Source organism: Aplidium turbinatum, chromosome 8 (assembly GCF_918807975.1).
Source record: "Aplidium turbinatum chromosome 8, kaAplTurb1.1, whole genome shotgun sequence".
Taxonomy (NCBI): Eukaryota; Metazoa; Chordata; class Ascidiacea; order Aplousobranchia; family Polyclinidae; genus Aplidium; species Aplidium turbinatum.
In genome coordinates this window covers 11,514,403-11,539,947 of record NC_137479.1, presented here as the reverse complement: position 1 = coordinate 11,539,947, position 25,545 = coordinate 11,514,403, and the positions used below count along the sequence as shown (strand labels likewise).

General features: G+C 35.4%; 1 protein-coding gene across 1 annotated transcript; it reads left to right on the top strand.

Annotated features, from left to right (window-relative positions):
- The first annotated feature begins 18,227 nt into the window (after positions 1 to 18,227).
- LOC145775042 (uncharacterized) lies at positions 18,228 to 19,654 on the top strand. The gene is made up of 3 exons (XM_082586237.1): positions 18,228 to 18,255; positions 18,754 to 18,856; positions 19,564 to 19,654. The coding sequence occupies exons 1-3, from the start codon at positions 18,228 to 18,230 to the stop codon at positions 19,652 to 19,654; spliced, it is 222 nt and encodes a 73-aa protein (XP_082442363.1).
- Positions 19,655 to 25,545: the final 5,891 nt, after the last annotated feature.

The window sequence follows — 25,545 nt, the reverse complement described above, 5'->3', positions numbered from 1 at the left end:
TCGAATAAAACTAGTAGTGTTGACGTAGCCAGTGGTGCTGAAGTTAGTTGAGGATTGGGGGGGATAAATCAACATTTTATCAAACTTTAGACGATTTTGAACATTGGGGAATGCATATTTTTATACACAATTTTAGTGATACCGGTAGCCTATTAAGTTTATTAAACAATCACCGGACCTTGGTAAATTAGCTGCTAACAGCATAATATATAGATAAGAAATCATGGAGATAAAAGTGCGGCCAGTGCTCTTGTGAATGACTGCTTCAAGATTAAGAAACAAGCAAAGAAAATTGGTACCTCCAGCGGGATTCGAACCTGTTACCTTTCAATGAATACTTAGTTTTTCCCAAAAAAACACAAGTTATACTTTTCTTTTTGTCCTCTCCTTCACTAGAATCACTACACTTAGTGCACTTTAGGACAAAGTCACTAGTCAGGAGGTTGAAAACAATCGAAGCTACAGAAGAACATCTGCAAATTTATGACAAAATAATAACTTTCAAACACATCACAAGACCTTGTTACAACCAAACTTATTGGCTATTGCGTCATACGGTAGTGCGCATTGAAAACTCATTAGCAATGTCATTTATGCTGATGTCATTAAGAATATTTTGGTGAATGTTGCAAACAATGCTAGCATTCAACCTTTCCTGTCCCAAAGTATTTCTCAGCCAGGTTTTCAATCTACGAAGATTGGAAAATGACCTCTCACAAGCAGCAGAGGTTACCGGGCAAACTAAGAGGATCTTAATCAGCAGGAGTATTTGAGAATAGGTAGGTTTTTCCAACTCGGACAATGCCTGGTAAGCAGTGGTGCTGAAGTTAGTTGAGGATTAGAGGGATAAATTAACATTATATTAAATTTTAGACGATTTTGACCATTGGAGGGATGCAAATTTTTATAGCTTACACAATTTTAGTGGCAATCACCGGACCTCGGTAAATTAGCTGCTAACAGCATAATACACAGATAAGAAATCATGGAGATAAAATTGCTACAACTGCTCTTGTGAATGACTGCTTCAAGATTAAGAAACAAGCAAAAAAAAATTGGTACCTCCAGCGGTATTCGAACCTATAACCTTCCAATGAATACTTAGTTTTTCAAAAAAAACAAAAAAAAAACAACAGAAATTATAGGCTACTTTTCTTCTTGTCCTCTCCTTCACTAGAATCACTACACTTAGTGCACTATAGGACAAAGTCACAAGTCAGGAGACTGAAAACAATCGAAGCTACAGAAGAACATCTGCAAATTTATGACAAAAACAATAACTTTCAAATATAGCACAAGAACTTGTTAAAACCGAATATATTGCGTCTTGCGTCTTATAGTGCGCATTGAAAAACTCATTAGCAATGTCATTTATGCTGATGTCATTAAGAATATTTTGGTGAATGTTGCAAACAATGTTAGCATTCAACTTTTACTGTCCCAAAGTATTTCTCAGCCAGGTTTTCAATCTATACGAAGATTGGAAAACGACCTCTCACAAGCAGCAGAGGTTACCGGGCAAATTAAGAGGATTTTAATCAACTGGAGTATTTGAGCATAGAGAGGTTTTCTTTGCAGTTTTACTAGAATGCCTGCATCCCACACCAATGGACATTGGGCAACCTCCCAATTGTTTCATGCATCCAAGCCACTGTTTTGTTTCAGAAGCTACTGTTTCACAGTCGACGAGCACTGGAACCAATCGCCTCCTCTGGTCTTACGTCAATGTTCCCCAAACGAGCATCCATGTCAATCAAAATTAAGACAACGATTTTTTCCAAGTGGCAGACACCCAACTTCTTAACAAAGCTAACAAATACATAATCTCTGCGTGTAATTGCGCATATCATGAATAGAAAGCTGAATGATAATAAAGTTTTGGTAGAGAGTTTGCTTTGTTGAACCATAGATGATATGAATGATAATAATCCACCAATAATGAATGATAATAATCCACCATTATGGAATAGATATCTATGAATGATAATAATCCACCAATAAAAGCAACCTCACTTCATACTTCATCTCCGACGTGGACACCGGCCACGTCGGCCTGTGCAGCCTAAACAGGCAAGAGTGTGTTTCAGTCAAAGAAATTTCTACCACACAAAGGTGACATGGAAACTTTCACTTAAATAAAACAAAGATTTCAACTAGGCTACTTTGAATTAACTCATGAAAACTCATCTAGTAATATTTTATGTACTCTACACTCTACAGTTGCAGTTGTTGTGGTCGTGTTGTTATCTTACACTGGTACGTTGACGTGCTCTCTCATTTCCACGCCCTACCTTGTTTGTTTCTATGTTGGAATGTCTAACAGGTAAAAGACAACGTTGCTTCTTGTCAAACACTGTAAAGATTGTTTGACAATGAATTTGACTCCATTTCTGTTTAGTGTTGTTAATGCTTCCCTGATAATTTCTTCCTTACATAGATTAAATAATATTGCTGAGAGTATGCACTATAGGCTACATCGCTGTCGAACTCCTTTAGATATTGGAAGAATTCAGTTAAACTGCTGCCACTTTGAACTACTGCTGTATTTTAAAGCACATGTTTTTGATAAATCTTCTTTCCAAGAACGAGACATTAAATTTTTCGAGCAATTTTAGATGGTTGTGTTGTATTTGGCCGAATGTTTTGCTGTAATCAATGTAAGCAATATAAGTGCATACAACTATAGTCCGAACATTTCAAATGCGAAGAATCAAAACGTTACCTAAAACAAAAGCAACTTTATAATTGTAACAAAATGTTAATAACATTCCTATTGAATTTCAGCTTGGTCAACGTCATCGTGTACAGCTTGAGGGATAAATCGTTTCGAACCAACGCGAACGAATTGATTTCAGGAACATTTTGCAGCCATCGATATTTGATGAATTTCAAGTCAATCATTATTAAAAATCTATGTCACAAAGTAAAATTTATTTTGTGGCGTAAATCAGGGGTGTGCAAACTTGCAACACTGGTGGGCCAAACACACATGACCAGCTTGATCCGCGGGTCACAAGTGTGTTCCACAAAATGACAGCAAAATACATAAGTAGCCTCAACGTATGCAACGTAACATACCATCAACACTGTCGCAACTAGGCTATATCCTTAAAAGAAACAATACTACTGTACTGTCAAGTGCCCCTACTTGCGTTGGGATCACTGGAAAGATCTATTGTTCACTATATTATGACGAATGTGTACGCAATAAATAACCACGCAGCTACCTCACACCTAGCTAGCCTAATTCACACTGGTTGAACTTGTCGGATTGCTAAACAAAAAATAATGTTCACTAAATTTGCAAATTTGAGACATAAATGAAAAGCGTTTAGCATATCAAAAATTATTTAAAATCTGCACATTTCCGCGAGCCAAAACATTGAGGATCTTGGCCCGCGGCTTGCACATCCCAGGCGTGCGTGATTAGCGATCAAAAGAAGTTTTAAAGATGAGACGCCAACCCTTAGATCACAAACCCCATAGCCACCCAAACTTCACTTACAATAGAATTTGATTCAAGGGAAAAGTTAATGCAACTCAACTTGTTATGGTTATCATTGAATTTCAGCTTAGTCAACGTCATCGTGTACGGTACAGCTTGAAGGATAAGTCGTTTCGAACCAGCTCCGAAGAATTGATTTCAGGAACATTTTCCAGTGGTTAATTGTTGATGAATCTCAATTCAAGTGCTTTGCTGTGAAAAAAATCACAAGCTGAATGGTGTAGCTCCGAAAGCGTAAAAGTCATATTCTTCTCTATTTCAGCTTGTCAGTGGAAATTATAGGCTGTTATAGCAACCTAAATGTAATTTTACATTTTGTGCTCAGTTCTAAAGGCGATATTGATCTTTTATTTGCATTACGCTTCGCGAACAAGCATGATTTTCGAAACAATTTAAAAATCTTTAACAGATTTTCTCAAAACGTTACAGTCTGTGGCCAGCCGGCCTATGACAACTACGCTCTTCAATTTTGTTTCCAAATATTCACAACGATAAATTGTTGTCAAAGATAAGTGCAAAAGAAAAAAAAGTAAAGTTACCGATCTATTTCTTGTAAAGTACTAATATATCAAGCGAAAGCCGATGTGTTTCATACCTTTGTGCTGGCTTCTCCTCGTGCTGTAGAATGATAACTTATACAGATCCATGGATTTAGGATGCATCTGGACGGTTGAACGTGTAGAGTTTGTGTGTGTATTTAGTAAATGTATAATAGGAGATATAAAAAGTGGGATATCAAGTGGAATATAAAAAAGGATCCGGAACAAGAAATGCAATCTTCCTTCTAAGAACAATTGGCGAACGGAGAATAGAAAAAGGAAAACACACTTACATTGCATACATAGATTACAGCAAAGCATTTGACAGGATAAAACATACCAAATTACTACAATTGCTTGAAAAATTTAATGTCCCGTTCTTAGAAAGAAGACTTATTAAAAACATATATTTTAAACAAACAGCAGCAGTTCGAAGTGGTAGCAGTCTCACAGAATTTTTCCCGATATTCAAAGGAGTTCGGCAGGGATGCATACTCTCACCAATATTATTCAATTTGTACAGTGAAGCAATAATCAAGGAAACATTAACAACACTAAACAAAAACGGAGTAAAATCCAGTGGTCAAATAGTAAGCAACATACGATACGCAGATGACACTGTCATTCTCGCCGACACAGAAGAAAATCTACAAGACAGCATGGACAAAATCAATAAAATCAGTAAAAAATACGGAATGAAACTCAATTTGAAGAAAACAAAGACAATGCTGATCGAAAAAAGCAATGAAAATAAAAAAATAAAAATTAAGTTGGAAGGAGAACAATTGGATCAGGTCACCATGTACACATACCTAGGGTCCCTTATTACACAAGATGGAAGATGCACCAATGATGTAAAAAGAAGAATCGGTCAAGCAAAAGCGTCATTTTGGAAATGAAAGGAATTTTTAAGAGGAGAAATAAATTTACAATTAAAACTGAGACTTCTATTTTGTTACATCAAACCAGTCATGTCATATGGAAGTGAAAGTTAGACCTACAGCAAAGAAATTCACAAAAAAATTATAATATATCGTTTTTTTTTTTTTTCGACAATGTTATTGTATCTTTAATTGCATTCGCTTTAAAACTTTCCCTAGAGAAAATCATTAGTGGTTGAAAAAAACATAGATGTATATTCGACGTGACTGTTTCGTTGATTGATAGTTGCCCAAATTATACATTAAAGTGCACCACGTGCCATGATATCATTAATAATATAGTCTGCAACTTTTTTAATTGTTTTATGTCTAATTATGTCCGTGATCTATCACAAAGCAACAGGTCAACATCGTGCCATAACATTGCTGGCAGCTGACTTCGTTAAACCTGTGGACTTTGGCTGTCATTCTAGTACCAGCATTAGGCTGTGCCAAAAATGGCGAGGTTTATGAATTTTAAAGTTGTAGTGGACTTTTACAAACACAAACGAGAAAAAAAGTTGAAAATAATGACGACACACGGTCGCGCTGGGCGTTTCTATGGTTACCAGTATCTATTTTTATAAAAATTGTCATATCTCGAAAACCACTGGAGATAAAAAGATGAACGTTACACCAAAAGCTGCAGAAGTGGCATGTTTATATCTGCTCTAAGAACACTTTTTATTCTAGGACTACTTTAAAAATATTTATAAGCAAAAAACTGAATTTTACTATTTTTCTGTAGTAGGGGAGATGCAGGACGTATTATACATTTTTTTCTTTTTTGCTCTCATTTCTTCAGCTCATATGAAAATAAGACAAATTTTTAGAGAATACGGCCAAGGTCAATGTTTATTGACTGTGCATATATTTTTACAATCGAATTTGTTTTTGTGAGGTTAAAGCTTATACAAATTTTTTTGAAGAGTGTATAATTCAATTCAATTCAATTTATTTTTCTTTGTCAGAATGCAAAAAAAATGATATTGTGAAAAAGAAATACAGTAACAGAACCAACAAAAGGAAAAGGTGGCAAAACCATAATGGTTTAAGACGTGCATGAAAGAATCTAATATTGCGGTATATGCATCGATAAATATAGTTAAGCACGGCCACCAAACCTGAAATTGGTCCTGCCTCTGAAGGACCTATTATACACAAGCAAACATTGAAAAACAAAACATGTTTTATTCACTTTCATTGCTAAAACAAGCAGATAAAAAATGTGAAATAATAATACACTTAGTGTCTATAAACATTTTAATTGCAAAAATAAGATTAATTAGCATTACATCAATCGGGGAAGAGGCGTCTTCATAAGGGGGTTGTTAAACTCTTTTCCGCCATGGACAAAATTCACTATTTTTATTGAAATGACTTTTAGAGCTTACATGTAATATAATGTTGCTAGAAAAGTAAGGTATATTTTTAAAACGTACAAAAGTTAATTCTTCAAGTGCCTTAACTCATTGTATAACAGGTCTTGGACGTTACTGTTAAATAGGTCCTTCAAGGATTCATTTCAAAGGTATGAAAGGTGTGAGAGAAAAGCTTGGAAGTTAGACGACATCATCAGAGCAGATTACTAAAGAAGCCATTGCGGTTGTTGATTATAACTGGAGTTGAGGTAACAAATACCAAAGACACATTTTCGAAATATTGCTTCATGTAAACTCTTTATTGACGACAGACATAAAACGAAAAACATTGTTGTCAGTACTAAAATCTTGCAATTGCAAGCTATTACTTAGAATGTGGTTGAATAATCACTTGATTAACTATGCAATTTCAATAAAGAGTGAATGTAAGAGCGCATTCTTTACATGGTAATTGAAGTGAAATTATTTCAGTGTTAATGTGACAAATTATAAAATTTGCATGCCGAATAATTTTTAATAATTTTGGACTGTCCTTATCTTAAAAGTTTTGACATGTAGCCTATTTTTGGATCATGGTTCAGTTACTCTTGATTCTGTTTTTGGACTATGCTATTGTAGCGATCCATTATTTCAACATATAAGTTTTCCTGCCTTTTACTAAAGTTTCTGTAATTTTCCATGCAACTGCTCCCAAAGAAAATAAGAAAAAGGGAACACAAAATAAAATGGTTTGTTCGTCCTTTGACGAGAGCCAAAGGACGAACAAACCATTTTATTTTGTGTTCCCTTTTTCTTATTTTCTTTGGGAGCAGTTGCATGGAAAATTACAGAAACTTTAGTAAAAGGCAGGAAAACTTATATGTTGAAATAATGGATCGCTACACTATGCTTACGAAAACCCGCAATCTTGGCTGTAAGAATGTCTGATACGCTAAACAGTATTGCCTGCAAGACGTGAAAGTAAAATGTTCTGTTTTTCAAAAAAATGTTATATTGGACTGTTTTAGACTGTTCTTTTTATGCAATTTGTGACTAAAATTCGTTTTTTGCTGATAACTTTTTTTCTAGACTTTTTACAGTGAAAAGTGCTTTCAGAGCATATATAAACATGATGTTTCTGCAGATTTTGATGTGTGTTTCAACTTTCTATCTCAAGTGGTTATCGAAATATGGCGAGTGTAGTAAAAATGGCCACCGGTTACCGTAGAAACGCCCAGCACGACCGTGTGACGTCATTATTTGCAATTTTTTTTAACGTTTATGTTTTTATTAGTCTACTACAACTTTTAGGAAAGTTAAAAGATCTTATCTCAAAAAATAAATTTTAACCCATTTTTGGCACAACCTAACCAGCGTCATATCTAACATCTTCCATATTTAGTTTCCATATATTTAACATCTTCTATATCCTTCAATATCAACATATTTAAAATATTCAACAATCGGAAACTTCACTCTGTCAATTTTGGTAATCGGCCCTGTGTCAAAAGCCTCTACAAGTATGCGAAACTACCAGGAATAATCTATCAACGCTTTGGCAGTCCGAGAATAAAGATTCAAAACCATTTGTGTTAGTCTTTGAACATATGCTTAATGAAGCTGTCAAGCAAAACATCTCTGTCGTTTATTGGGCTGACCTTCAATGAAAATCTGAATGGAAATTCATTACCAGCAAGCTTCGCTCTTTTATCCCCGGCACCCGTTCTTTTTCTTTCTCACTGAGGTAAGCTTGGGACTGCCTTTCGTCTTCGTGAGAGCGATCACATCAACGATTTTCAACTGCGCAATTTGTTCAGTTAGGCGTCGGATAGGAAATTTCACAATCGAGGCCATAAATATATGGTACATGTTGTTGTCAGCGCATTATTAGCGTCAAGTTAGCCTACAAACAGATTTAGAAAGTAACGTAACCTACGTTTATTTAAAAGAATTAAAAATGTGTTAGGATTGTAATCACTGATGAATAATTAATTTTCAGTGCAATCTTGGTTACCGGGATAAAATACTATCTAATGACATTGTCGTTTTGCTTAAATGAGTAATTGCTTTTGAAAAATGTTGCCTTTACAAATTGCAACAATTAACAGATTTCTACTTGTTGACTTCACGTTTTTCTTACACGTCTTGTCACTGTCATGACCTTAAAATGTGCCGCATTTATAATGCACCGTGTTTGTGGTTCATATCGTCCATTGAAAGTTTGACCGAGTTGCTAGATAAAATAATTTAAAATAGTCCACGTATGTTTGAAAAAAATTATACTAACTGAAAATGCTGTGCAAAGAGAGAATATAGTACTTAGAAGTTTGCATAAATTGGTAACTAACTCAAAAAAGGAAAGTTATAAAATTACAGATCAGCAGCACTGCACAAGTGTAGCTACGTTTTGGCCCATTTAAAGTTATCATATTAATATAGCAAGTATCTTTTTCGTATGATTTTGTTGCCCTTTGTGGTCTTTGATCAAGTGTTATGGCTTGAACAAATGCTAGTCCAAATTAAGTTCTAAAATATAAGATACAGTATAAGAAAAATTATTTTTCAGAAGTCATTTCTTCGTAATAAGCTTCTCCACTTTAATTGAAGGTCGCGCAGAATTCAGATTATGTTTTTATTAGGTTTAATACAACAGCACATACACATGAGTTAATACACAGATAGCTTACATAAATATATACTTTAAATGTGGTGCTGGTACTAGGATGACAGCGAAAACCACAGGGTCAACAAAGCCAGCTGCCACCCTCATAGCCTACAAACAAGAAAATAAAAACTATAAAAAAAGAAAAAGAGGTAATAACAACAAGAGAACAAGAAAAGAATGAATAAAACATACAAACAAACTAAGTAAAAAACGCACAGAAAGACAAGAAAGCCAACACTCATGTTCATCTTCAGCAAACCAATAAGCGCTTTGTCAAGACATAGCGACGTGCTCTCTACAAGTGTTGGAATGAAGTCTTTTCGAGTTTTGTCAGGTACGGTCAGTGGGCCATCACTAGACCTACTCGTTTTCGGAGCCCAGAATTTAAAAGTTCGGTAAATGACCGTTTTCAAATACTCGAAAGACTATATGGTCTTCTCAATTTCAAAGTTGTTTCTAAAAACTTCGTTGGAAATGTCAGCTACGTTAACCGATTTCGTAACATAGTGGTTTAAAACATTTAGAAATGTGTAACACTTCCACTATTTTAACAAACCCATCCGAAAGACAAATTTATTCACAATCGAATCAAAGTAATTTTGAAATGTAAATCAAGTTTTTGTGTGTTCTTTTGTTTTAATTATTTGTGGATAAGTTGTAGCTAGCAGTTAGCATTCTTTTCACAAAGTAGGCGATCGATACACATACAGAGGCTAATTAAGGCTCAGAGCCAATGACATTTTGGGCCTTTAAAATATAACATCGCTATACAAACACTTCTTGCAAAAACCTAAGGAAATGAAATGTTAACAAAATTATCGAAAAAGCGTCAGTTTTCTCAAAATGCATAGGAAGGAAGGAAGGGTCTCTCAGACAAGTCTAAAAGCAATTTCTAGATTGATTGGAAATCGAAGTTCTATGATCTCGTCGATCTGATTGTAAAAATGACATGCGAAGATTCTCATAGGTAGCAGAAGAAGAATCTCAGACAATAGCTCCCCCGATCTTCTGGCGACTGGTGAGTCTTGAAGATCGCAATTCGCAGGTACGAAAGCGCTATTTCATTTTTTATGGGATCTTGCAATGGCGCAAGCGGAAAAAAAGGAATCTTTTGTACACAACGGCAAGCTTAGGGCCAGCGTGGAGTGCAAGCTGATACAAAACGATGATTGATTGAAACGTGCAAGTAAAAATTCAATCAATTCTCACGTCTGTATCGGAAACGCGGAAGGTTTCAACCAAGTTACAACTGTAATAAATTATAACTTTTATAACATTAGTTATCGCCTAACAGTAATGTGTCTATTGAAACAATGTCTGGCTTTGGAGAAGTCGTTTAGTTTAGCCTACACGACGATTGGTGAAATTTCTAATTGTTTTTTTTTAGATGGCTATTGACCTACTTTCTAACAAATGCAGTGACAAAATTTGAAAACAGTTCTGATACGATGGTTAAAAAGGTTCTGGCATGATATCTGGAATGGGTTATGACATGATTGCTACGAAAATCTCCAGCAAAACTTCTGGAAAGGCTTTTGGCATAGATACTAAAATGGGTTACGACACAACTGCGGAAAAGGGTTCTGGTATAAATTTTCGAGTGGGATCTATGCATTCTGGAATGGGTTCTGGTATAGATTCTCGAATGGGGTCTATATATTTTGGAATTGGTTCCGGTATAGATTATGGAACAAGCTTTGTTATAGATTTTGGAATGGGTTCTGGCACAGGAAATACTGACATACAAGTTGTTCACACAACTGACGTCATAGAACCTCTGTTGGTAGAGTCAGTTCTCGTGGAAACAATTACTCTTGAACGGTCTGCGAACCAATTGGGCCCACTCCGGAAAAACTCGACAATGAAAAACTTTAGTAACTCTGCCATTTTTAACGAAAACAAAAGTTCAAACACTTGGATCATCGAAAATACTAAACTTTGTGGTTTTGTTGGTTACTGTAATGACAACGCAGATAAAGCCTGCGCATACACACCAATCAATTCCTGTTACCAATGCAGTAAGGCGGGAGCAGCATTATTCTTATTTCTTACAGCAGTTATGGCTTTGGCGATTCTTATTGGAAATTTCATCATCATAGCTGTTGGAATATATCGTCATCGAAAAGGGAAAGGAAATAAAATCAATCTTTGTAAAATTTCCCTTGCAGCAGCTGATTTTCTTGCAGGTAACTTCCTAGACTCACCAGAGGTGGGCATACGCTACTTTAAAGTAACGCGCTACCCGTTACGGCTATTCGGGTTAAAGTAGCGCGCGCAACCGCTTTTTCTCTCGCTACTCTTGTCTTTAATTGATACACACACTGTGACGTCAGAATGACTTTGAAAATGTATAATATCATTCGTTTACACACTGCTATTTTAAATTCATTATAGAAAACACATTCTAGGTAAAATTTGTTGCTACACATCTTCCAAAAACACGAGCATTTCAAAATGCGAATGGTCCTGCCCGCTTTGGCTTAAGCACGTCCTTTCCAACGGAGAAAAGTTTTTCCACCGCTACACTGAAAAGAGCGGGGGTGTCGTATGTAGTAAAGAAACGTTTTGAATTGGCACTGGGAAGGTTTAAGGGCTTGCTCCTGTTTGAAAAAATACCCTCACAATTGACTTTCTTCACGTTTTATGCGATAGCACCAACAAACCAAAACATCATCTTTGGAGTCCTGACTGGTGTTGATGTCACTCTTGTTGGTATCAAAGTGGCTTGGTATTTTTCACAATAAAATGATTTTTGCTTTGATGTTTCCAAAAAAAAATCTCAAAGCGAGTCATTTTTTCACTATAAATTGGAAAGTAGCGGGTAGCGCCAGTGCGACTGAAATAAGTGTAGCCCCTCTACGCTACCACGACAATAAAAAACAGTAGAGCACTACTACAACCGCTACAACTACCAAAAAAGTAGCGCAATAGTAGCGGCGCTACAAAAGTGGTGCGCTGTTACCCACCTCTGTGACTCACGTAGCTTACATAAGGGAGTTTTAAATTTGTACTCAGTACTATATACTTTAATACCACTATTAGAATTCACATAGCTTTGCATTATTTACAGTATTATACAGTGCAAGTTATCTTCTTAAAAACTTACACTTTGCAGGATGCATTGCGATAGTTAAAATTGAGAAGACAATTTATGTATAGTATTCGATATGTTGAATTAACTTCAAAATCCTTTTAACTGAGATTCAGTTTAAAATTTATAAACGTTTTGGCGAATATGATATATAGCCTACGATAAATAATTAGTTGTATGCAGAATGTCGCAGTAATCTGCACGTGCATAACTTGGATGCAAGTTTTCAAACCTTTTTTTTTCTCTTTGTTTGTTTATCTTTATCCTGCATTGCGGGAAAGCGGACTTGAGCGCTATGCATCGGTGTACGCCTTCCGACGTACACCTGACCCACGCTGCAGCCGACGGCAATGTCCGTTTCCGGTTGTCTACTCTACTTATGACTTTAATTTGATACTACCCATTACTCAAAATCGATCACTAGGTAGAGGCAATTATCGTTAAGTTTCTTGCCCAGAGAAACAACAGCAAGTGCGGGTGGCTGGAGTCGAACATGCAGGCTCTCAACTTCGAGCCCAACGCGCTAACCACTCGGCCACGGCTGCCGACTATTAAAGCATAAACTTCAGAAAAAACGCAAATGTTCAATTTATGGACAGCTTAGTGTTATTCTTGTATTTGAACAGATGGTGCATCTACAACAGTTGTAGATGCAGTTTAATATTTTAGTTTTAGGTTAACAAATACAACAAAAGCTGTAGTTTTTAAATTTCAAAAGTAGTTTAGGAAAGGCCTAAAACTAGAGGTCACTGCATGTCTACATTATCGAAAATTTACAAGAAGGTTTTGTTTTAAGTAAGATTAAGACAACAAACTTTTGTGTTTGTCCAAGCTTAAGAAAGTACTTTGAATTTTAAATTGTTTTTTCAAATGCTTGTAAAATTGAATGATTGGCAAATCGATCCGTTTCGAAATCAGAACACTAAATTGTGTACCGTCCTTTTGAAACGAAACCAAGATAAGTAAGTTTGAGTCGGAATGAATGATTGCAAAGTTTTGAAGTGGTTCAGATCGAACAGAGGGATCACAAAAAAATCAGTTTAATTGAAAATTATAACAAAAATTTTGCATTTGCTTCTGCAGTCGTTCTCAAACTTTTTTTTAAATTGGCCATTTTCACACAAACAAAATTCTGTGGCCACTAGAAAGCATACCACTAGTGGTACGCATGATGATAATGAATGATGCTTTCCCACGCAAAGGATGAGTTCTTAAATGATTAATGAGTCAAATACTGGCTTTAGAAGTTTAGTTACGTTTTCGGTTGCGGATCGATTTTGATTTGGAAGTGATTACAAACCGCTCCTTTTAATAATTAAAGTGTTGTTTTGACTATGATTTTCGGTGATAAGAAGCAACCTTGTCACGTGATCGTCAAAAGATTCACGAATGCTTCAAATCTGCAGAGCAATAAACATTTGCTCTAATTCTAGATTGTTTATCAGTAATCTGTATAAAACTGAAAAAAAAAATGTATGTAAACTTGTAATTGTGTTGCTTGTTTTAACAACGGCTTCACAGGGCTATCGTACTTTCGCATTGGATGCATACTGTATGTTTTTCATTTTATTTTATGCGTCCGAACCAAAAATAAACCTCCGTCCATCCATCCACCTATTATCTCAAAGTGATACAGGCCCAGGGCCGGATTTAGCTGATGGGGGGCCCGGGGCACTTTTAGATCGGGGGGCCCCGTGCAAAAAAATTTTTTGCGCCTACGGCGCGAAAAACCATCTCTACGTCTACAGTAGCATCAATCCAGTACTGTACAGCATTTTGCAGAAACTTTAAAGGCCAAATAGAAAAAAAAATAACACAAAATCACATTTTTTTCCACATAGGGGGGCCCTTCAAAAGTCGGGGGGCCCGGGGCAACTGCCCCCTCTGCCCCTCCCTAAATCCGGGCCTGTACAGGCCTACCATTATTTAAAGGGTTAATTGCAAGAAAATATAACATTATGGATTAATACATCTTAAAAGTTTACTTTGGCAGAACATACTTCCCGATCTTGTATTTCAGGAATTCAGATCCTGGTGATAACTATGTAGGCTACAACTACAGTTGGTCAACAAGCTTGACCGCAATTGGATTAGAAATAGAGCAATTGGCTCTGCGAGGCTCAGTACAAGCACTTTTTGGAGCGACTCTGTTCATGCAGGGCTACACTTCACCTATTTATCATTTGTTGTACATGAGTTTGCAAAGACTTTACGCTGTTAGCAAACCAATCTTCTACAAATGGCAAAGTATGAAAAGCGTTTATCTGGGACTAACGTTGGTTTGGACATTGGCTATCACTTCAGCGACAGCCCCAGGTAAGAAATTATCTTTAATGAGCAAGTAAACAAAATTAGAAGAAATGAGTTACCAGACACAATGTAGCCCAGCCAGCAATAGATCCAGGAGAGGGGTTTGGCACTTAGTCATGTGTCCCCTTCACAACGAAAAAAGTACATGAATTTTTTTCGATTTTTGCAAATTTTTTTCTGGTCTTGCTAGTTCCATCACATTTTATTGGTTATTACAGTGGAACACGTGTTTTTAGAAATGGATATAAGGGACGACAATTTTTTTGTCTTTTAAAACTGAAAAAATAATTCCAATATTCCGATTTAAAAGTAATTAAAACTCTTTGCTCACTCTCAAAATTAACAATTAAATTAAAGTATTTTAGTCTTGATGGAAGTATGAGGTAAAATGTATCTTTTACGCCTACCAGTGGCGGCTCGTGGTCTCAAAACATGGATGGGGCTGCATCAACCAGTAGACTAACCTAATATAAATAATTATAAACCTGTACCGGACTGAGTTATAAATGCACTGAGTTAGGGTTATGAACACAGTAACATGTTCTTTTAATTGGCTGTCGTTTAATGTTTTTATCATTTAAAGTAAACTTTTGATAATGGCTTGAATTTGGTCAAGTTTAGGTGACCACCAGATGGAGCTAGTACTATTATGGACTTGGTATTAACTTAGTTGGTTAGATCTATGCTTGTGCTTTCCAACGTTAGCAAATTTGTTGAAATTGAACAACAAATGAATAAATGGGAGACAATTTCATTCAGGTGTTTTTCTGTGCATTTCCACCCCGTACTTCTTCCTTTATAATAGTCCATTCCAACCTGTGTGACGTATAATGACGTCATCATCTAGAGGGCGAATTGTGAAAGAGCACCAATAATTACAGTAATTGGCTTTACTTCACATCAAAACTAGTCTGTCTCAGTGACTTCTAAAAACACAGATCAAGTAAAGTAACCTAAGATCCCTTCACCTAATCACCGATAGCTTCCACACGCTTGCCCTAAAGATTTACGAGAACCAAAGTTGGAATCCCTGACCAGGGTCTGTTCTATTTGCAGTCCCTGCAGCGCTTGTTCAGTGATGCTAGAAAACTTTTTTCTGAAAAACCTACGTCATAAAAAAAAGAACAAGCAACACATAGAAATAGAATAGAATTTCTATTCTATTTCTATTCTAATTCTATTCTATTTCTATGAAGCAACACCGGACCTGCACAATTTGCAGACCCAGAGTTGCCAATTAATTTTTGTAATACAAATTTTTTTTTATTACAAAAAAAAAATAAAATTAGGAGTTTTTTAATTCTTCAAGCGAAATAAATTAAAAAAAACATGGCAAAACTATCTATATGTAATATAATTCACATATGCACAAAAATGTTGGGGGGGCTGCAGTCCCGCAGTCCCTTATGACGAGCCGCCACTGACGCCTACTACGTATACTGTAAGGGGACATATATTCGAAATTTCTTTGAACGACTATTCGATGCCATGAAAAACTGGGCAAAACGTTGTCAAAAAATATGTTATTGAAACATTTAAAAAAAAACTGATTTGAAACTTAAAGATTAAACCAAACCTTACAAGCATAAATTCATCCAATTGAAAACTAGGTTTCTATAAAAATTAGTAAAATACAAAAATATGCGTCTTAAAGTGCCTCTGACAGGTAAATAAATTCGCTAAATTTACCTAGGATACCAAAAAGATGACACTAACAAACTTCCCTGACCAGCAAATCGTAAAAAATATCAACAGGCTACTAAGTTACACGCTTGCAAACTTTTGTCGACATCGGCGAATCTGGCACTCATTCAATTGCGAAAATAAAAACGGCAACACCTCTGTGACGTCACAGTAAGCGGGAAAGATACATTCTTTCTCTGTGATGACTTGGTAAAGTATGGTACGCTACTGCAAAACGTGAATGTGTGGGGCTCTGTTGGTCTAAAGCATGTGCAAATTAAGAATTACCGAAATGAAAAAGTGAACTTATTATTACTATCAGGTTTCGATCAAATAGGTTGAGTTTACTTTTATCAAACAGCATCTCAATTCAATTGAAATTGCAGTTTCATAGGGCTACAATTTTCATAGTTTTTTATTTGTCTTAATCTGGCTATAGCCATTTGCAGTGTAACAACAGTATCTCACAAACAGTACCTTTAATTTATGGTTGAAGCATTGCCTACAAATTGCTGTTTATGTGACATTGTCAGTAACAAAGACCGTGTGCTTTCTTTTCCCACTTTCCCACAAAACAAGGTATATGAGAAGAAACTGGTCAAAGTTTTCTTCAAGTGTTCGAAAGTGGGATGGGCCATACAAAACTAGTCGTATACGTTCACTTCACAGAAGATGATTTTGTTAATACCACTCAAGTAAAAATGCCTACAGGCATGTGTTGGAGTGTATACTACAAGGTGATGCTCTCGGTAGCAACAATCGGATTGTGATGCCGTCATGCATTGTTTGGCGAATCCGAAACAATTTTCCAGATCCAGATGGCCGTTACACAGGATTTCAATGGCAAACTGAAGGCACATTATGAGAGAGAGAGAGAGAACTTTTTATTTATTTTTGAATAGTGATTATGAATTAAATATGAATGATGATTCGTACGATTTCTTCATTTTTCACTTCAAGTATATTTTAGATTTTGTAAGAACGTATCCAGTACAGTTTTATTGAACTGCAAAAACAATAAATCTTCGAAAAAAGCAACCGCTTGTACCAACTCCGACCAAACTGTGATCCATCAATTACATCTAGGAAGCGTTTGTTTCATCCGTTGACGTCCACTTAGGATGACGTAATACCACCAAAGTCGTCCCAGAGCAGTGAAATATGGACTTTCGCCTGTGGTGGCGCTGCGGAGCAGTCGTTTGATTAAATTACGCCCTAACCAGTCGAGCTACGAGGTTAAGATTAAAAAGTTCGCTAAGTGTAATTCTGCGCTAGGAAATGCTTTAAAAAGTTACTATACTTGGATCCAACCTGTCAGGGGCACTTTAAGCAATAATACATAATATTGGAGTAGGCTGCAACCTTGCGAAAAGAGACAATTGGGTGTGGGTATCCTTGAAAGAAATCTTAAACGTTACATCTTAGACAATCACGACGCAAAAGAATTCACCAGCTTAAAATTAAATACTATGTCTTGGCCAAATCTTAGTTACTCTAACCGAAAATAAAACTAGATCACACAAACCAACACTCGTCTTTTGTTCTTCACATTTTAGATCTTTAAGGCGGATGTTTATTCTTTTAGATCATTACAAATACGCACAGGAAAGCAAATAGATATCAAATTCATATTTACATTGTCAATCAACAATAATTGAAATCGTGAATTTAACAGTCTTACTTTTATTTCAGCTTGGTTCCCTCAGCACTACACGTCAAGCTACGTTGTACCTGTGTTCCTCTACTTGCCAACTGTCAAAGGAATCACAGCACATCAAAACACAACTCCGATCATGGTTTTAATGATTGTAATTTTTTTCTTGCCATTTATTCTCACGGTTATTTCATTTCTGAATTTACGCATTACACAGGTCTTATAAAAATGCAATTTTTTCAGTACAAAAACTTATAAAGTTCTGCCAAAGCACACTGCCGCATAGCCGATTACCAGAATTTACGAGTGACACTATTAGGCTATTTGCGTTACTGCAATTGATTGCACATACTTTCTTACACTTTAGACTGTTGCCACAGCAGTATGCGGCGTGCTTTCGTGGAAGATCCAAGGGAGTAAAATTCGTAATTCATTGGATGAAAGTAGCAAGTGCAAAAAAAGAAAAAGAAACATTGCGTTGTTCAAAACTTTTGCAATTATGCAGCTGGGGTTTACAATGACGCTACGTATGTTTGTAAGCTTTACTTAAGCTGAATTATTTTATTATTATAGCTTTTTTCTTTCAAAAAATCACTGGGAATTTTAAAGATTATAGCTCGAAACAATTATATCGTCATAATAATGAGATGAGCACACCATACAACTCTCCTGATGGCGATTTTAATCTTGAGACATTGCATTTCCAAATTAGCATTGCAAGCAAAAATTATTTTCAATAAATTGTGAATGTATTGTGAAAGTTTGCATGTTTATGCCTTTAGCTCTCCGGGTTAATATTATCAAGTTTATTTATTTCTAAAAGCTTGGTTATTTACTTGCTTCAATATTGCTTTTTACATTGAACAAAACAACAAATTCAAACGAATGTTTACTCCATAGATACAATGTATCCAGTGGTAGCCTGCAATGCTTGTATAATTCTTTTTCTTTTAAAAGCCGAAAACTAAAAATTACCAAAAGCGTCTCATTGAAACTTGTCTAATATTATTTTATACTTTTTACAGTTCCAGTTGTTGTGGTCGTGTTTTTATCTTACACTGGAACGTTGACGTGCTCTACCATGTCCACGCCCTATCTTGTATGTTTCTATATTGGAATGTCTAACAGGTAAAAGATAGCGTTCATACTTTCTTGTCAAGTAATTCCAATTTTTTTAGTAACGCTAAATGGCATACAGTTCAAATATATTAATCGAGTTGTAACTTTTTATCATAATATGGTAATAAGCCATTGTTAAGGCTTCGTTTTAAGATTTATAAAATAAAATTTTAATGAATTGAAAACCCATCGTGGTTTGATTGGGTTATTCATCTTCATTTTGTATCGCTTTTCTGTTTTTGCAGCGACATAAATCTTCAATAGGCCGCTTGTGCTATCTGCATGAAAGCCAACAAAAATGAAAATGAAGTTATAGATAAAACGGTTTTTGTTTTAAAATCACTTTCTAAATTCTACAGTATTTATGCTATTTGCACGAAATGAAATGAATAAAATATAAACCTCACTGATTGAGCGAAAGTTCGAGTTTCATGTTAAGTCTATTACACGAAAATGATGTTAATACGATGTCAATTACAAATTTTTTTATTGCAATTGCTCAGCATAAACACCTGTGAATTTATTTCAAACTATTTAACAAAGTGAAATTGATGTTATAGAGTAAGTGTACAGCAATACTCAAAGTAGTTTTAAAAATGATCTGCTAACTGTCAGATAGCAACCGCTATAGCAATACAAACGTCACTTACAATAGAACTTGATGCAAGAGAAAAGTTAATGCAACCAAATTTATTACAGTTTTTAATGAATTTCAGCTTGGTCAACGTCATCGTGTACAGCTTGAGAGATAAATCATTTCGGACCAACGTGAAGGAATTGATTTCAGGAACATTTTCCTCTCGTTAATTGTTGATGAATTTCAAGTCAAGTGCTTTGTTTTAAACATAAATTATCGTAAAGAATGCAGCTTTAAAAGCTTTTCAGTTCCTTTTTTGGTCCATTTGAACCTGGTAGGCCTACTGGTAGTAAGGCTTTTTATAGTAAATTAAATTCGCTTTACATTTGTAGAATAAAGAAATACAATTTCAGTTGGAAAATAGTGCGGAGGCTTATCTTGTAATGCAAACGCTTCGCAAAAAAAACATGATTTCGGAAGCAATATGAAACTTCGAAGCAGTTTTTCTCAAAAAGTGGCAGTGTCTGACTTAGCGTCAGTGATTTATCAGGAAATAAAATTTTAGGAGGGCAAAAGTAACTCTTGAGAAGGTAAAGTCCATTCAACATGAATTCACAGCTTTTCCAAAAAAATTGATGCCGGCGGTATTTCAATGGTGTTGGGGTATTTGTTGGAACTGAATCCGAATATGGCATTAGTTTTTTCGAATTGGCCTTACTTTTTGAGATATTCATGTTTCAATTTTACAAATAGGCTACCGGATAACCGCATTCATATAAGCGTCTCAAGAAGTATAGTAAATTAATAATATTATGATGCGAGTGTGTACGAACTATTCCTGAAGCAGGACAAACGTCATTGTGATTAGAAAACTATAAACTTTGTCCTCACGTCACTCATCAACCGCCCAAGAGTTGTTGGGTGTAAAGGAGTTATAGGAAATATTTTCTGACTGACAGATCATGCATCATGATAAGCCAAACAGAGCTTGATAAACTAATCATTCCATCTTCTTGTACAGTAGACCATAGCCTACAGTTGTCAGAAGCAGAGGTGTTTAGGTGAGCTGCTTGACAAAGAGTTAATAACTTGTGCTTAGCCATGTTAGTTTTCTATTTAGCATCTGTTATAGTGTAACATCTTAACAGGGAGTTAAACAACACTACACAGTACTATATTTTTACCGGAATTGGTTTCTTGTTTTGACTACTTGTAGCCTACTACTTAAATTTCATTTCGTCCATATTAACATGACATCATCTAGGCTGCAACGCAGCAACAAGTTATACTCGATTTCAATTTTGGTAATTTTTCTCTATTTCTGTTATATGTGAATGGAAACATCTGACGGTATTTTAATATAACTTTTCATAGTTAGGAAGTAATAATACAAGAATGAAAAATTTTTTTTAACAAATGGCCTTTTGAGTTTACATATCATGTTAAAAAGATATATGCAAAATGTTAATTTTTATTATTTTTTAACCTGAAATTTAAAAAATATCTCAAAAACTAGAGCCATTTCGATAAAAACAACATCATTTTTGAATTCAGCATCCCAAATGTACTCCAAAAACAATGTCAATCTCCAGAATAAAAAAATTATTAACTAGTCAATGGTATTAAATTAAAACATATTTGTTTGGGGGGACAAGATAAATTTTGGGTGCAATTATCTCCCAAGCCCCGTGGCTACGTTCCTGTTTAGCGTGGGCTACTATATAAATAATTTTACAACTGTACCCTTTTCTATTTTATTCCTTTTATTTTCAACGTGAAAATGTTTCCAAGCACAAAAATATCGTAAAAAGTGAAGTTATTGTTGTATTACTTGTAAAGTATTCATGTATAAAGTAATAAAGTTAAAACTGATGTCTCTCAAACTCTGTTCTGGATTTTCGGTGTAATTGCAGAATTATAAATTACAAAAATCCATTGATTTAAGATTCTACTGAACGATGGACTATGTATAAAGTTGTATGCTCATAGTAAATGTACAGTATCAGGCTACAAAGTGTACAGTGCAAATAAAATCAGCTACATTCGATGACTTTTTCACAATAGTAATTTTGCTACTAGCCTACACTCAGAGATGGGCAAGATCACCAGTATTGGTGATCTTGAAGATCAAGATCAAGATCACCAAGAATAGGTGATCTTGAAGATCAAGATCAAGATCACCAAACTATGTGATCTTGAAGATCAAGATCAAGATCGTGATCTTGAAGATCAAGATCACTTTCAAGATCACTTTTTGTGTACCGGTACTTGAAAAATAATGAAGTTTTTGATCAATGATATTGCAAAAAATAATTACTATAAGCAACCTGGGTAAAGGTATATAGTTGGTATTGCTAACTTTTACTTTTAACTACTCGATCGCTGGCCTAAGAATTGTAATAAGTTAGTGACTGTTGCTTTTAGACCTATCAATTGTTGACGTAGTTTGCCTAGAATCGCAACGTCACACCCAAGGCCGAGGTTAATTATAGTAGTTCTGAAAAAGTCGCAAAATTTGCAATTAGTTTTATACTTTTTATTTATAATAAATAAATAAAAATAAACTTTGAACTGCATCATTTTTTACCAAATTTTAGTTTGGTTCATGTGGGAATTTTTATTCGTGTTACTAAGTAGTTTTAACTTTCACTGTATTATGTCAATGTTTATTGCACCATTTACCCATCTGGCAACCTTGATCAGGGCCGGATTTAGCTGATGGGGGGCCCGGGGCACTTTTAGATCGGGGGGCCCCCGTGCAAAAAATTTTTTTGCGCCTACGGCGCGAAAACCCATCTCTACGTCTACAGTAGCATCAGTCCAGTACTGCACAGCATTTTTCAGAAACTTTAAAGGCCAAAAGGAAAAAATAACACAAAATCACATTTTTTGCACATAGGGGGGCCCTTCAAAAATCGGGGGGCCCGGGGCAACTGCCCCCTCTGCCCCCCCCTAAATCCGGGCCTGACCTTGATACTTTTGTCTGCTATCAAAAAAGTTCAGAGACCGTAAACAAGTCTTGGTCTGGTTGATTTGCTGCAATAAACCACTTTACATGACCAAAGTCGGCTAGAGTCCAGATTTTTTAATACCGCCATTCTAGACTTTTGAAACATCTAAAATTGGGTCAAAGAAGGAAAACATTTCTTTAAAATTCACACATGGAACTTGTGAACAAAGTTGAATCATTTTTTATTATACGTCAACATAAAGTACACGGAAGTTGACTTCTTTATTATGACCAACACAGAAAACTTTTTCAATTTTGAAATGGCAACACTGACCAGATTAGATGGAGACTTTAAATCGTCTTTTGTTGGACACATATCATATTAACAGTGACTTAATGTTAGTAGTTGCCACTAACTACTTTGTACAGTACGAGTTCTAAAAAAATGACTCTATCTAGTAAGTAAACTTCAATTTTAAAGTGATCTTGATCTTATTGTTCTTCAAGATCAAGATCACTCAAAAAAAAGTGATCTTAGATCAAGATCAAGATCACCAAAAAAAAAGTGATCTTCAAGATCAAGATCACGCCCATCTCTGCCTACACTGTAGCCTACAGTGTCATTTTGTAACTTCAAAAGCACTTACAAATCACCTTGGCAACAACAAGGTTTACCACACTTGCACAAATCGGTTTTTACTTGATTTTTAACTGGACGATAATTTGATCACTGAGGTGGCAGACAAAATACCGTAGATGCTACTGCTTTTGATGGACACATCCGCTGTAGGCAACAACTATTTACTGTGCAATAGATTGAGTTTCGCTTTTAGAAGCATGATCGTTGCGTACTTCACAATGCAGATTTTAACGACCTGCTTTAATCTTACGTTGAGTTCGCAGTGGTAATAGCGAGTTGCACTAGCTTTCGAAACAAAATTCCCTGGTCATGTCCTATGACGAATGGTGTTAAAATTGACGTGAGTGAGTCGTTCAATGCGGCTCTTTTGTTTGGCGTTACACAGAAACTCAACAGACAGCAGCCTGACTTTAACACCATTCGTCATAGCACATGACAAGTGAACTTTGTTCCAAAAGCTATAGTGCAATATTCGCTATTACCATAGCGAACTCGTAGTATCAGGCTAAAACAGGTCGTTAATATCTACACTGTGAAGTAAAGTATTTGTTGGCTGTAATAGAAGGTTTGGATGGTTTGTCAATATTTTCAGTGGTTTTCTTCTGAGTTATTGAAAAAAACTATGTCATTGTTAATTTTTTATCGGCTTTATGAACAAATAAATAGTGTAGCTATAAACCTGAAGTAATCTTAATTAATGATTTCATAAGTTTTATACATGCTGATAGATTGCTTACTGTGTTTCGAGTATAACGGTATGATGCAAAGCATTTGGACTTATAATTAAGACAGGAAATTTGATCAAAATTTGGAACTGATGCATGCAAGTGGTGAGGTTATGAAAATGCATCTTAAAAACGGAAAACTGTTGAAGGCTGTTCAACAGGAAAGTTTTTGTGCACTAGAGTTTCAATCTATGGACTTGACTTGCGGCAATATTGAAGCTATTTCTCATAGGCTGAAATTTTGGTTATGTTTGTGGTATACATTGTAGGCCTATATATTTATGCGTAACTCCTAGGTTTTGTTAAGCTACAGCGGTAGCTTAGAAAACGTTCCATATACTGAGAAGTTTGGGTGTTCATCAGGACAATTATCGTTTCTAGCACTAGTTGCAACGTTCATCTGATGAAATTGAAAGTAAAATCAACAACAAACAGGATGGTTTATTGCTTCACTGACGTTTCGCGCACCATGACAATGCGCATCTTCAGAGCGAATAACATACATATGTTATATACATATGTACATATGTTAACATACGTATGTTATTCGCTCTGAGGATGCGCATTGTCATGGTGCGCGAAACGTCAGTGAAGCAATAAACCATCCTGTTTGTTGTTACTTTTACTTTCAATTTCATCAGATGAAAGTTGCAACTAGTGATAGAAACGAAAACGTTCCCTGTTATATATTTGACCAGATAGTGTGCTTATCACATATGGCATTGTTATACATGGGAAACTCAAACCCCAGCCTAATTCCGACTATTTATTCGTAAATCAATTTCGGTGATTCGACACACGACGAAGAGCATAAGATTTTAATTTAGATTCAATCTCTATTCCTCAGTGCAAATTGAAGGAATTTGAACTGATTTTTGCCCCATTTCGAAAATAGACATGCATATAAAAACAAACTTTACTAAAGCTGGTTAATAATAATAATGCTACCAGAATCAAAAGGAAGTTTGCTCGTCCGAGTTAATTGCCGTGCAATATTAATTATTGACCCTTTTCTTTTCCCTCCACATTTTTACAAGAACCGCCACTGCAAGTAACATCACGAATACAGTGTATCGTAATGCGAACACACGCAGGTTGGGAAAGCACATGACATGATTGCGTTGTTTTAGTTCAAAAAGTTTGAAAAGTTGTTGGGGACAAAATGGTCACTACGAGCACGTTTGAATTAATGTTTCCTTGACAACTGCCTCTCTGAATCACACCTTAGTTCACTCGAAAGGAAATAACTTGTGTAGCCATATTATTTATAGCATTAAGTATTAATAATTTTTAATACTTTTATGGAATGAGATCAAACTTTTTACAGTTGAATTGATACATATATAACCTTTGGTGTTAGTTACTATAGGTTGCTTGTATAGGATAGCACCTAAATTTTGTGAAGATCAGGCTATTTAAAAGAGAAGCAAGATCTTCAGAAAATAATAAGCTTATGGAACACATTTTGTCATACGCGTTTTAGATGGACCTATTGATAGTGTATTAGAATTGTTTTTATAAGACCTACTATTTTTAACACTATTGAAACTAAAACTAATTATAATTTCAGCTCACAAGGTCACAACATTTAATTGAAAACACAAAAACACCAAGGAGGCGCTATTAGAAATGTCAGCATATGTGTTTACCATCATGTAAAAGTAAATGCGTATGTGGGATATGTCGTATTCATAGAATGTTTTCTATATTTATAGCTACGTTATAGACGAGCTTTTCCAAGCACGGAAGTAGTCGAAACAAATTAAACTATGACGCACCACAGACATCTTACGCATTGTAGTGATG